The 12,500-nt window shown below is 44.3% G+C and overlaps 1 protein-coding gene across 1 annotated transcript in view; it reads right to left on the reverse strand.

Moving 5' to 3' along the window:
• Nucleotides 1-12,500, reverse strand: part of LOC134439459 (uncharacterized) — a 28,011-nt gene that overhangs the window by 15,425 nt on the left and 86 nt on the right. The window contains exons 1-5 of the mRNA XM_063189347.1: nt 12,491-12,500; nt 10,711-10,890; nt 9,009-9,197; nt 4,389-4,565; nt 2,063-2,204 (exon numbers count right to left, since the gene is read on the reverse strand). The exon at nt 12,491-12,500 is cut by the window's right edge and continues 86 nt beyond it. Coding sequence (XP_063045417.1) covers nt 2,063-2,204; nt 4,389-4,565; nt 9,009-9,197; nt 10,711-10,890; nt 12,491-12,500 — 698 coding nt within the window. The remainder of the gene's footprint in view (nt 1-2,062; nt 2,205-4,388; nt 4,566-9,008; nt 9,198-10,710; nt 10,891-12,490) is intronic.

Genomic DNA, 12,500 nt, shown 5'->3' on the forward strand with positions numbered 1-12,500 from the left:
GAGCGCTCACCGTTGTTTACATCCGCAGTCTCCCTGACCTATGCAAAGGCATACAGTACAGACACTCAATCTCTTTTCACTCCCTCACACTGCCGCTGAAATGCTGATGCAGAGAGAGAGTGCCTTTCTTGCAGAAAAAAGTCTCACTTGTTGTGAGCCGTCAATGAAAAGCTGAGGTACGTACTATATGTGTGGATGGTGTTGAATTTCAATTTTGTGTGGGTCGGTGTGCCTGTGTGCCAGAGAGGGAGAATGAGAGAGAATGAATGAGAGAGAGAGAGAGAAAGAGAGAGAGAGAGAGAGAGAGAGAGAGAGAGAGAGAGAGAGAGAGAGAGAGAGAGAGAGAGAGAGAGAGAGAGAGAGAGAGAAAGAGAGAGGAGAGAGAGAGAAAGAGTGTGAGAGAGAGAGAGAGAGAAGGACACCTTGTATGTATGCGTGTAAGTCTGCTTCTGTAGTGTGTGTGGGTGAATGTGTGTGTGTGTTCACAGCGTATGCGTCAGTGTATAGTTTAAAAACTAATTCAAAGTCTACCTGAGCCGCCGCAGGACTTCAAACTATACAAATCGACAGCGGTGAAATGATTACGCCTGAGGCGCAGCTGCCCAATATTGGGGTGAAGACATCATCCTGAACAACACCGCTTCACTCCTCTAATGAGAAAAGCTAACTCTGCGCTTGTTCAATTGACGTAGATAGATCGAAGGGAATGTGCTGTCAAATCATTGCGACTACTACACCGTCGGGCATATGGTCTTGTAGCCCAAAAAACTCTTTCAAAATGTTGGATGGCATTAGGTTCAAGAATAGTTTGGAAAGACAACCATTTGCTTCGTGACTGGGAGGTACTTTTGATGGATTTGAAAATGACTGGGCCTGCCTTCAATAAATCACTTCTTGTATGCAGCAAGCATACGGCTTAACATTGAATTCAGTGCCACCATCTCTTTTATCTCCACAACAAGTAAATACTTTGAACCTCCAAACCTAAAGAGAACCAGAAGATTGCTTTTTTTCAGGACACACAAGTCATTTGGTAGTGTGTTAAATCAGCATGCTTTGAAAAGCATCAAGGGGAAAATTATCATATTAAAAAGAGTAGCACTCTTGCCAAGTCATGCTTAAAATTCATGAAGGAAATTGGTTGGCAGTGGTTAGCTGCATGTAATTTGACTTCTTGTTGAAGCTTAGATAAAAATCCATTTGACTGAGATGAGCTAGATAGAAGAGAATCTGCACATGTCACAAGAGAGGCAGGTTTTCTGTTACGCTTGTTTCTCTCTTGTAGTTTGGTGGTGTTATGAATATCATGATTATCATGATTATTTTTATTATACCTCTACTTTGATGGTCAATGACCTCATAGTACAGTAATAGTGTCAGAAGTACTGTAACAGTAGAAGAAGTATAAATAGTAATAGTGGTATGAGTAATAGAAGTTAGGGGTGGAACGGTTCACAGAATTCACGGTTCGGTTCATATCACGGTGTCAAGGTGACGGTTTTCGGTTCTCTACGGTTCTTTTTTTTTAGTTCATGATAAATGGTGCACTGGCTAATAGAATCGGACTTATCACTAAATATCCTACATATGGTTTGTATAGGCTTATAATGTGAAAATGGTGTGGTTTTAATTGTGTCATCCTCTGATTTGGTCTTATACGCTAATGTTTTAATCAGAGAGACTGGATAAGATACTCATAGAATCTCTGTTTTACATATTTTTCTGGGCAGTACATGAATTGCGGTTTGCGATGGATTGCACGGTTCGGTTCGGTATGTGTGTGAATTGTACGGTTTCGGTTTTCGGTGCGGTTTGTGCCATCCCTAATAGAAGTAGTAGTAGAAGTAGTAGTAGGCCTAGTAGTAGTAGTAGTAGTAGTAGTAGTAGTGTTACCACCTTTGTGCTTCTCCAGCCATTCTGTGTCGATGACCTCATAGTATAGGCCTACAGTAGTAGCAGTGGTAGAGGTAGACCTATACTATACTGCAGTTCTCCGGCAGTTCGGTGGTGTTATGATGAATATTATGAATATCATGATCCTGATGATGACTGTTATTATTACCTTTGTGTTTGTCCAGTAGTTCGGTGGTGTGTTCGATGACCTCGTAGTACTCCTCCAGCTCCAGCATGCACTGGCAGTAGTTGAGCACCAGGGGGATGATGAGCCGGGCCAGATTGATGTAGTCCTCATGCCCTGGCATCTCCTGCACAGTCGCACACACCACAAGATAAAGTCAACATACAGTCAACCGTCAACACAGGGTCTGAGTCTGTTACTGTTTTTGTCAGTATGTAAAACACTATGCCAGTTTTCTGTCAATATTTGCTGCTTTCTCAAATTATGCCCAATGACATTAACCCTAAACCTAACCAGGAGCCTGTTATCATACCCCTAAACCTATGCCTAACCCTGTTCCTATCCCGCTAACCCAGTGGTTCTCAACCTTTTTTGAACAAACACCCCTTGAACTCATCGTAAGCCTGCCAACTCCCCCTTGACCTCACCATAAGCCTACCATACCCCTCCCCCTTAATATTAAAAAAATAACATAGGGTCCAGTCCCCCTTTTGCAACTAATTCTCCCTCCTTCTCAACGCCTCCTAAATGCTCCCAAACGTCCTCCGGGGGCTGTAGAGCCCCCGTTGACAAACACCTCCCTAGCCCTACTGTGGTGCATTATACAGGCTTGAGGACACTGCTTGATGAGTATACATTAATGACAGGACAAAGGTCAGTCCGCTCGGTTCGTCCGTCTATCCACCCAGTCAGTACAAAACGGTCTTGGTTTTCGCAGTGCACACAACGTATTAACCCTATCCAGACCGGGGGGGGGCTAAAAGTGCCCGCACCAACTTTGATGTCGTATAACTCTTGAATGACTAAAGCTATGACTACGAAACTTTGTGACTTTTCCTAAAATGAAGTTGGCTACAATGTGATACCAAAAGATTAGGTCTATCATTTTTGTTGTTGCCATGGCAACGGTTTTCTGACGGGTACACCTGCCCAAAAATCACTGATCTAAGTCTCATCATCATCACTTTTCATATTTTTTTACATTTTCATTAGCATCAGACACCCTTGTGAACATTTGAAGTGGTCTGATGCACATAATAACCAAAATTGATATGCATTACCCAAGTTAGATGGAAAATACATTAAGGTGACATTTTGGGCAATAAAATCAGGAAATGACGTCATAATGATGTCATAATATCCAATAATGACACCAAACTGATGTCATTCATAGATCTTTGGCTGAAGATCATCCCCTCCAAGTTTGGTGGTCATACGCCATTCGGTTCCTAAGTTATGAGGGGGGGGTCAAAAGAGCCCCCCCCCGGTCCCAGGTATGCCAAAAAAGCCTGGTCTGGATAGGGTTAATAAACATGTCAGCATTAATTAAATCTTATCTTTTCTTTTAATACTTGAAGTAAAAGCAGAACTTAAGCAGCCACTATATTCCACAGAAAGTTGGGCAAGTTATAACTTTTTATGTGCCAAATCAATATTCGGCTCTATCTTCTATTTTCTACTCTGCCGCTGCTGTAGATGCTAAAAACTCCCGACACTCATCCAGTCAAATGGCTTCAGACATCTGACTGTGATGTGGTGGGACATCCCCCCACAGGTGTGTTCAAACACTGCAAAACACTGCAGATCTTATGTGGCATAACAGCAGGGACATTGGGGGATTGTGTAATCAACTGGGACAGTGAGAAAAACAAGCACCTGAGTGGGAGGGAAGCCAAGGCTATTTTGAAATGTTTCAGTCACCATCAGCCAACATCATAGAGGAGGACACCTGCCCTCATGATGGTGTGTTAGTGAAAGTGTGTCAGTGAAGATCCATAGAGTTACCGAACCCCACCCTAACCTTAATCAATGGAGATTAAATACGGTAACACTTTATTTTAATGGTTCATTATTACAGTGGATCTACCACATTAGGTACAGTGTAATAACCAATGTAACAAATTTAATACCATGTAATACCAGTGTAACACCATGCACTAATTTTGTACATACATCTAGGGTTAGGGTTAGGGTTAGGGTTGGTACATGATATTACACTGGTGTCACATGGTATTAAATATTGTTACACTGGTTATTATACTGTGTTACCTTAAATGCTAATGCAAAGGAGGACAGTGTGTGGGATCGGCAAGGTTTTCATTGGCACCCTTCCCTCACCATATTCACTGTGTTAATATACCTATTGGTCCCTCTCTATCCCCCCAGCCTACCAACACAATCACTACAATTCCCCATATTTATTCTGTATCGTTATTATTATGTAGCATTGCTAATTATAGTGCAAATACAGAGTACATGTACACGCGCACGGACACACGCACACACACACACACACACACACACCACTCACCCTAGACTGGGCAGCTCGTAGCATGATGACGGCCTCTCTGTAGCACTGGGCTGCCTCGCTGTAGCGGCCCTGCTTCACCAGGTTGTTGCCCTGGGCGTGTAGCGAGGGAACCTCCTTCAGCTTCTCATCCTTCTCCAGCATCCACGACTCACGCTTGTACGACAGCGGGTCACCCACCTGCAGGAGAGACAGAGAGAGAGAATTGTGAATTTTTGACTTAGTGAGGTTGTCATTTCCCTATATTGTCATTGCAAAGGAAACTTTATAATGGAAACCGTATAATAATAATTGAAAGTTTTGTTATATTGCCATTATTACCTCTTCCAAGGAGGTTATGTTTTCGGTCGCATTGGTTTGTCTGTCTGTCTGTTTGTTTGTCTGTCTGTTTGTTTGTCTGTTAGCGGGATAACCCAAAAAGTTATGAACGGATTTTGATTAAACTTTGTGGATTAGTGATTACATTTTTTTTGAGTGATAACGTTTTGGTGGTGACCTGGATCATGGTCTGGATCCAGGATATTTTTTAAAGATTCTTCACCATTGTGGGATAGGACACATTTTGACATTCCAGTTTCTAACAAAAACAAGGCGGAGAGACTTGAAAAACCCCACAGTCAAATGTTCTATCAGATTCCTTGGTGGAGGTCCGCAATCTCTAGTGCATTTCTAGTTTTGTTATACTGTATTGTCATTTCGTTGCATTATAATTATACAGGAAACTTTCTGATGCAAACTGTAAAATAAATATAAACATTCTTGAGTCTGGAGTGAGTAATAGGAAGTGAGGGAAAGATCATTACTGAGGAAATGTTGGAAAGGGATAAGTGGATCAGTTTCCACCAATCCATGACTCATACTGTATGACATAGGCTCACTCACCTGTGGGACACAGGGGGTGGTAGTGGTGCAAACCATATGGCGAGGTGAGGGGAAAACAACATTTAAAGTTGGAAACAGAAATACTGTAAATTGTCAGCAGCTTGGCTGGTTGGATAATGTGATGTCTGATGAGATCAGACAGATTTAAGTCAGAAGGTGAGAGGAATATCGACAACAGCCAACCACTTCAAGAGGTGAGGGCTTTTGGCAGTACCATGACATTTGAAGGCTATGTAACTGGGCATCAGGTTCAAGAATAGTTTGCAAAGACGAACATTTGCTTCGTAACAGGTAGGTACTTTTTATGGATCTGAGAATGTCTGGGCCTGTCTTCAATAAATCACTGGGACTACAATATGATACCAATGATAATGTGATGCAATGTTTGAGATCCAGACAGTTTTGTATGAATGTGAATTTTAAAAGACATGTTTGCAGATGTGGGTACTAGTCCAAGGAGGCAGAGGGTTTATGAAACTTGACAGTCCAGATAAACATGATGTGATGTCTGACAGACAGATATAGGTGTACTCTGTCTCTCATTCAGTTTTCACCCTGTTTTTTTCCAGACATACTGTCTCTGTATTGACCTTTTTTCTGGATGGGAGGGTGAACGGGAGGGTGAACAGAAACTGAATAGTACCAGCCATCAACTTGAAGAGCTGATGGATTTTTCAAAGTTTTCTCGCTTCCGAGAGGTTTCATGAGTTTCTAGCATGGCAAGCCAGCCTATAAAATGAAAAACTATTGTCCACACCATTGGTGGAGTTGTGGAACCAACAATTTACGTTTAAACTGTTCAAAAAGGTTAAAACTTCTTTAACTGCATGTAATATGCCAGTGCAGCCCTTTTGCCTCTGTGCTCAGGGACTGTTATTTATTGCCGGGGTCACTGGAGGAAAACAGAGGAGGGTCATGTCATTTTGTCTTTGTTGAGAGGAGAGTCAACCAACATTTTTTGATCAAAAGGGGAGGGTCATTCAAAAAACTTTGTCCCATTTATTTAAAAAATATATTCCAACAACATTCAGTAAGCAGCAACATTGGTCAATCCGCATTAATTTGTCAAAAGATAAATGTTGAGTATTATTTTAATTTCTCTGTAGGGGAGGATGTTGTGGGGACAATGTCGTGGGAAGGGTCATCAGAGTTTTGAAGTTCGCAAGGTGAGGGTCTTGCAAATTTTGACAACTAAGGGTGGAAATCTTCTGAGGACCCCAAGAATAAATAACGAACAGTCCGCCCTCCCCAATGACTCACTACACAGACCGAAACAGAAAAAGTACTTTTGTACTTGTCAAACAGAAAGTGTTGTGACAAGAAGAGAGATGTTGTGACTTCTTTGTGGAGCTTGAAAAACGCTTCGTTGCTTGCCCAAGAAACTTTAACAAGCTGACGAAGTTCCTTGAACAAGTTACATACATCTTACTTTCAATAGCATGAAGAAAATAAATAATACAGAATGCATTGGCAGCCAGCTAGCTGCCAAAACACAGACCCAAGGCCCTTGTATAGATCTCGAAAGTTGTCCTTTGGTCCCACATCTCTCTCCCTTCACAGCAGTAGTGACTGCTTGGGGTGATGTTGTTGAACTGTGTAACATGTTGTTTATTTTGCTCAATCCAGAGTGCATTGCTCTAACCCAGTCAGGGCCGGATTAAGATGGCATGGGGCCCCTAGGCTACAGGTTGCTGTAGGCCAGTGCAGAAGACAAATTTAGCAATAAAATTGCATGGACGATATCATAATTCAGAGCCAGGAATGAGTGTTAACAAGATTTATTATATGGTGTGACGTCATCGGTCGAATGCTCCATTCATTTCAACGGGGCTCCCCAACGTTCGCACGTCAGTTATGTAAGGGTTAACGTTCGGCGAGAAGGTCGCTACCGTGGAATAGCAGCACGACAGAGAGAATCTTTAGACCCCGACGCGGAGCGGAGGGGTCTTGTTCTCTCTGAAGTGCTGCTATTCCACAAAGCGACCGACTCGCCGAAAGTTAACCCGCTTATTATATGGATATACTTAAATGATTCACACATGCGGGGACATTGCTTTAGACCTATTTAATGTTAAGATTGTTGCTGCGCAAAACAAAACAGTGCCGTTGTGGAACACCGCTAGGCAACAGCTAGGTAGGCTAGCCAGGACAACAGGTGTTGTCTATCACAGCAGCTGATTAGAGTGACAAAAGACCGACCCCCTGCGGAGTGATATGAAACATTCGCTTTAGCCACTGACTTGTATACAAGCCAGTGGCTTTAGCAGTGAACGTCTTGTTGCCATTGACAGCGGTAGCCAGGACAACGGGTGCTGTCTATCACAGCAGCTGATTAGAGTCTTGTTGAAAAGTCGCTTTAGCAGTGAAAAGTCTTGTTGCCATTGACAGCGGTCTGTTATAGACCAACCCGTCCGTTATCGAAAAATAACAGACGTCCGAACGTTGGGGAGCCCCGTTGAAATGAATGGAGCATTCGACAGATGACGTCACAACCATATAATAATTTTCGATAACGGACGGGTTGGTCTATAACAGACCGCTGTCAATGGCAACAAGACTTTTCACTGCTAAAGCGACTTTTCAACAAGACTCTAATCAGCTGCTGTGATAGACAACACCTGTTGTCCTGGCTACCTAGCTGTTGCCTAGCGGTGTTCCACAACGGCACTGTTGTGTTTTGCGCAGCAACAATCTTAACATTAAATAGGCCTAAAGAAATGTCCCCGCCATGTGTGAATCATTTAAGTATATCCATATAATAAGCGGGTTAACTTTCGGCGAGTCGGTCGCTTTGTGGAATAGCAGCACTTCAGACGCTCCGCGTCGGGGTCTAAAGATTCTCTCTGTCGTGCTGCTATTCCACGGTAGCGACCTTCTCGCCGAACGTTAACCCTTACTTAAAGCTCAAACTCTCGACACCAGACTAATTTTTCATTTCTGCATCTTGTCCTAATTCTATAATTTCTGTATACCTAGACTTTAACCCCCAACTTTGTTCAATCTCTGCCCCCCTGGGCCCTGGCAGGTGAGGCCCCCCTGGGCTGCAGCCATTCTAGCCTGTGCATTAATCCGGCCCTGAACCCAGCTGCCACAATACAGTCCCAGAGCCCTAACATAGATCGTGAATGGGTCCACTGGCCCCACTTCTCTCCCCCCTATATAGAGTTGGTGCCCACTTGGGGTGCCTGTTGTTCAGTGAGTGTGTCGATATGGGGTTGCGTAATGTTGCTGTTTATTTTGCTGGTGGTTTGAGAGAGTTGTGTGAACAGTAGGTTGCACTGCACAAATCCATTGCTGCTGTTGTTCTGGGACTTGGCAACAGCATGTAGCGGGGGATGTTTAAAGCACTTGAACACAAATGAGTTTGTGTGTGTGTGTGCGTGTGTGTGGGAGAGAGAGAGAGAGAGAGAGAGAGAGAGAGAGAGAGAGAGAGATAGATAGATAGAGAGAGAGAGAGAGAGAGAGAGAGAGAGAGAGAGAGAGAGAGAGAGAGAGAGAGAGAGAGAGAGAGAGAGAGAGAGAGAGAATGTTTGTGTGTGTTTTGAGAGGGCTTGTCTGTGTTATTTCGGGTTATGTCTGTGTGTGCCCTCTCTTTGTGTGTGTGTGTGTGTGTGTGTGTGTGTGTGTGTGTGTGTGTGTGTGTGTGTGTGTGTGTGTGTGTGTGTGTGTGTGTGTGTGTGTGTGTGTGTGTGTGTGTGTGTGTGTGTGTGTGTGTGTGTGTGTGTGTGTGTGTGTTGGTACCGAGAGCAGCTCCATGATGAAGATGAGGGGCTGGGGCTCCCTAAGCAGATCGTCCAGCTCCGGGTAGCCCGTGGAGTGGTAGTTGAACATGTTGCCCATGCCACACATGTGCCTCTGGCCCTCCAGAGGGTCCTTGCCCTGCGCAATCAGGCGCATCCCCTTGGACACGATCGGGTACAGGCCAGTATGCTGAAAGAGGGAGGGAGAGAGAGAAAAAGAAAGAAAGAGAGAGAGAGCAGTGGAGAGGGATGGAGAGTGGGATGATGAGAGATGGAGGAGGGAGAGAGGTCGAGAGGGGGGTTAGAGACGGCAGCAGGGAGGGTGGAGGAGAGAGAATTAGTGAGAGAAAGATGGAATGAGGATGTAGGAAAGAGAGAGAGAGAAGAAGAAGAAGAAGAAGAAGAAGAAGAAGAAGAAGAAGAAGAAGAAGAAGAAGAAGAAGAAGAAGAAGAAGAAGAAGAAGAAGAAGAAGAAGAAGAAGAAGAAGAAGAAAAAGAAGAAAAAAAAGAAGAAAGCTGTTCCCACTTGGCATAAAACCAACTGCCTGTTGAAGTTGCTCTCTCTGCTGCAACTTGACCTCAGTAAGTGCAATCAATAGTGATTTGACTTGCAAATGTCCGCTCTGCCTTTTTTCTCTCATGAAACTTTTACCATCGAAAAAGAAAGAAAGAAAAGAAAGATAGAATGGTGGAAAAACTCATCTGAAACATCTTTTTGTCTAAGTGTAGAATAGAAATGGCGTAGGAGGCCATCTGAGGTTGGCTCATCTGCATGAGAATGACAAGCGGAACTCTCTGCCGTCCCACAAAACCTAATTAGGTTCTAAATTGGGCACTCTCGGCAACTTCGGAGCTTAATTTACACACACACACACTGGAGTTTGTCCGCAGGGCTAGATTTGTTTACGCTTGTGGGTTCGGGATTGGGTTTGTGTGTGTGTGTGTGTGTGTGTGTGTGTGTGTGTGTGTGTGTGTGTGTGTGTGTGTGTGTGTGTGTGTGTGTGTGTGTGTGTGTGTGTGTGTGTGTGTGTGTGTGTGTGTGTGTGTGTGTGTGTGTGAGTCTGCGTGTTTGCACCATTGCACTTACTGAAGCGTCACACCACCTCTTCAACATGTGTAGGCCAACAGTCCTTCCTACATCTTTATCTCCTGTCTATGAATGTACAATTGTGTACACACTTGAGTTTGCTGAGCTATATTTGTTTGATTATGTATGTACTGTATATAGAGTATACCATGTATCTGTGTGTGTGTTTACCATGTATCTGTGTGTGTGTGTTTGTGTAGGCCTACTACTTTATACTTTGGGCTACTCTAGGGCTAAATTTGTTTACTGTGTGTGTGTGTGTGTGTGTGTGTGTGTGTGTGTGTGTGTGTGTGTGTGTGTGTGTGTGTGTGTGTGTGTGTGTGTGTGTGTGTGTGTGTGTGTGTGTGTGTGTGTGTGTGTGTGTGTGTCTGTGTGTGTGTGTGTGTATGTGTGTGTGTGTGTGTGTGTGTGTGTGTGTCACACTCCATGGCTGAGGCAGCTGCTCAAAATGCACCTAATCCCCATGCTGCTCCAGAGATTGTAACCAATACCCTGTGAATAACTGTAAGTCGCTTTGGATAAAAGTATCAGCTAAGTGTAATGTAATGTGTGTGTGTGTGTGTGTGTTAATCAAGACTCCTCTACACTATATGTAACTCTGAGCCACTGGACTTACTAAAGCGCTACACCAGAACTCGGCCACCTCTCCGACGCGCATGGACATCAGCAGCTCCTCCCAGACCTCCATCTTGAACATCTTGCCCACATAGATCTCCATGGGGTGGGGAGCCTTGCGGCTGTCGTCGATCACCGTCCTCTCAAAGTTGTTCTTCAGCGTTTGGAAGTGGAACACCAACTTTTAAACGGATAAGAAAAAACATGAAAGTCATGACATGAGGCAGGATATACAAAACCTATATACCGTGCAAAGTGACACAAAAAAAGGCATTTGTCTTTTTGCAGCAGTGTGAAATCTGGAAATACATTTGGTCAGTCTCGCATATTTTTTTAACATATTTTTTATGACAGTACAGTGAAGATGTACATAAAAAAGTCTTGAAGGCTAGGAATAGAGTTCATGTTAATCACTGTCAACATCTTCCTTAGGTAAATCGTTGGATGGAAATTATACCACTCTGAGGTGTTTATTTACAGGGAGTATTGGGTCAATGTCCCTAATCTCATCTCAACTATTCAAGTTTTTAAGAAATGGGGCGACAGAGGAGGATATGTTCAGGATGTGGAACCATGGTGGGAGGAGTGAAAAGGAAGCAAAGGAGGGGGGGGGGGACATAACAGATAGGATTAAGAGAGCCTCCAAGTCACAGAGGTAATCTCCATGCCTAGAACTTTCTAAGAGCTTTCTAATGTTACCAGTTTTAATGAGAGAGGGCCCTTTTTGAGTAGCACTAAAAGTGGATGCCAAACACTTCATATGAGCTCGCCTGTCCTTTTCACCCTCTCCCTCCTCGGTAGCGAAACAGCAGGGCCCAGAATGACTTTAATTCCCATGAGGTGAGCTGTTTTAATTTGGGTGTCTGTCTGTAGTGGCGGGAGATGGGAAGCACATAGTGAGGGAAGTCAACAGGAAGCGGGGCAAAGGTTCGGTTGTCCTGGGCCCAGGGAGAGAAGGGACACAGAATTGGGTCCTCATCACATTGTATGTATTACATAGGGGTGCCCTTCAGATGATTTTGCCCCAGGCCCAGTTACACCTGCTAGCGGGCCTGCACATAGTAACAACAACAGAGGGTGAATCCACGGGCAGACGGAACCGCCCGGTTGGCAGCTGGTGAATGGGCCACTGGGTTGGTAGGAGGGCCTCCCAGTCGGCCACGGAGATTACATTGGCATCGCCATGGAAAATCTTTGTCACCGTCTCCGTCATCACCGTGCGCAAGAGTCGTGGACCATATGGCAGGGACCCGGGCGCCACTGCGAAGAGGAGTCACTTAGCCGCAGATCGCAGCTAAAGCTTCCTGTGACTTGACACAACGACGTCTGCTGTTGTCTGCCCAGACTCATGGACGATTAATAACCCTCCTCTCCTCCACCCCTGCCAGTGCCCAGTCAGACCTTTAGTGCTCCCTTTCTTCTCCATGGCCAGACGCTGCCTTGTTTCTACAAGACAGAACTGAATCGACCTCCGCTGAACCATAAAACGCATAAAAAGAATACTAATAGGCCGAAGGAGGCCAGATAGAAGTAAATATCTGGCCGGAAGAAGCCCCTTAGCCTCATAAAATTATTTACTGGCCGTTAAAAGTTTGATTGGAGAACATATTCCTTTAATCAGCGCAGAGTGCACAATGAATATTGAGTGCCTTTGTGTGTGTGTGTCCAAATAAACTGTGTGTGTGTGTGTGTGTGTGTGTGTGTGTGTGTGTGTGTGTGTGTGTGTGTGTGTGTGTGTGTGTGTGTGTGTGTGTGTGTGTGTGATGTAACCTACCACCTACCTTGGTTCCA

Source organism: Engraulis encrasicolus, chromosome 23 (assembly GCF_034702125.1).
Source record: "Engraulis encrasicolus isolate BLACKSEA-1 chromosome 23, IST_EnEncr_1.0, whole genome shotgun sequence".
NCBI classification, from domain to species: Eukaryota; Metazoa; Chordata; class Actinopteri; order Clupeiformes; family Engraulidae; genus Engraulis; species Engraulis encrasicolus.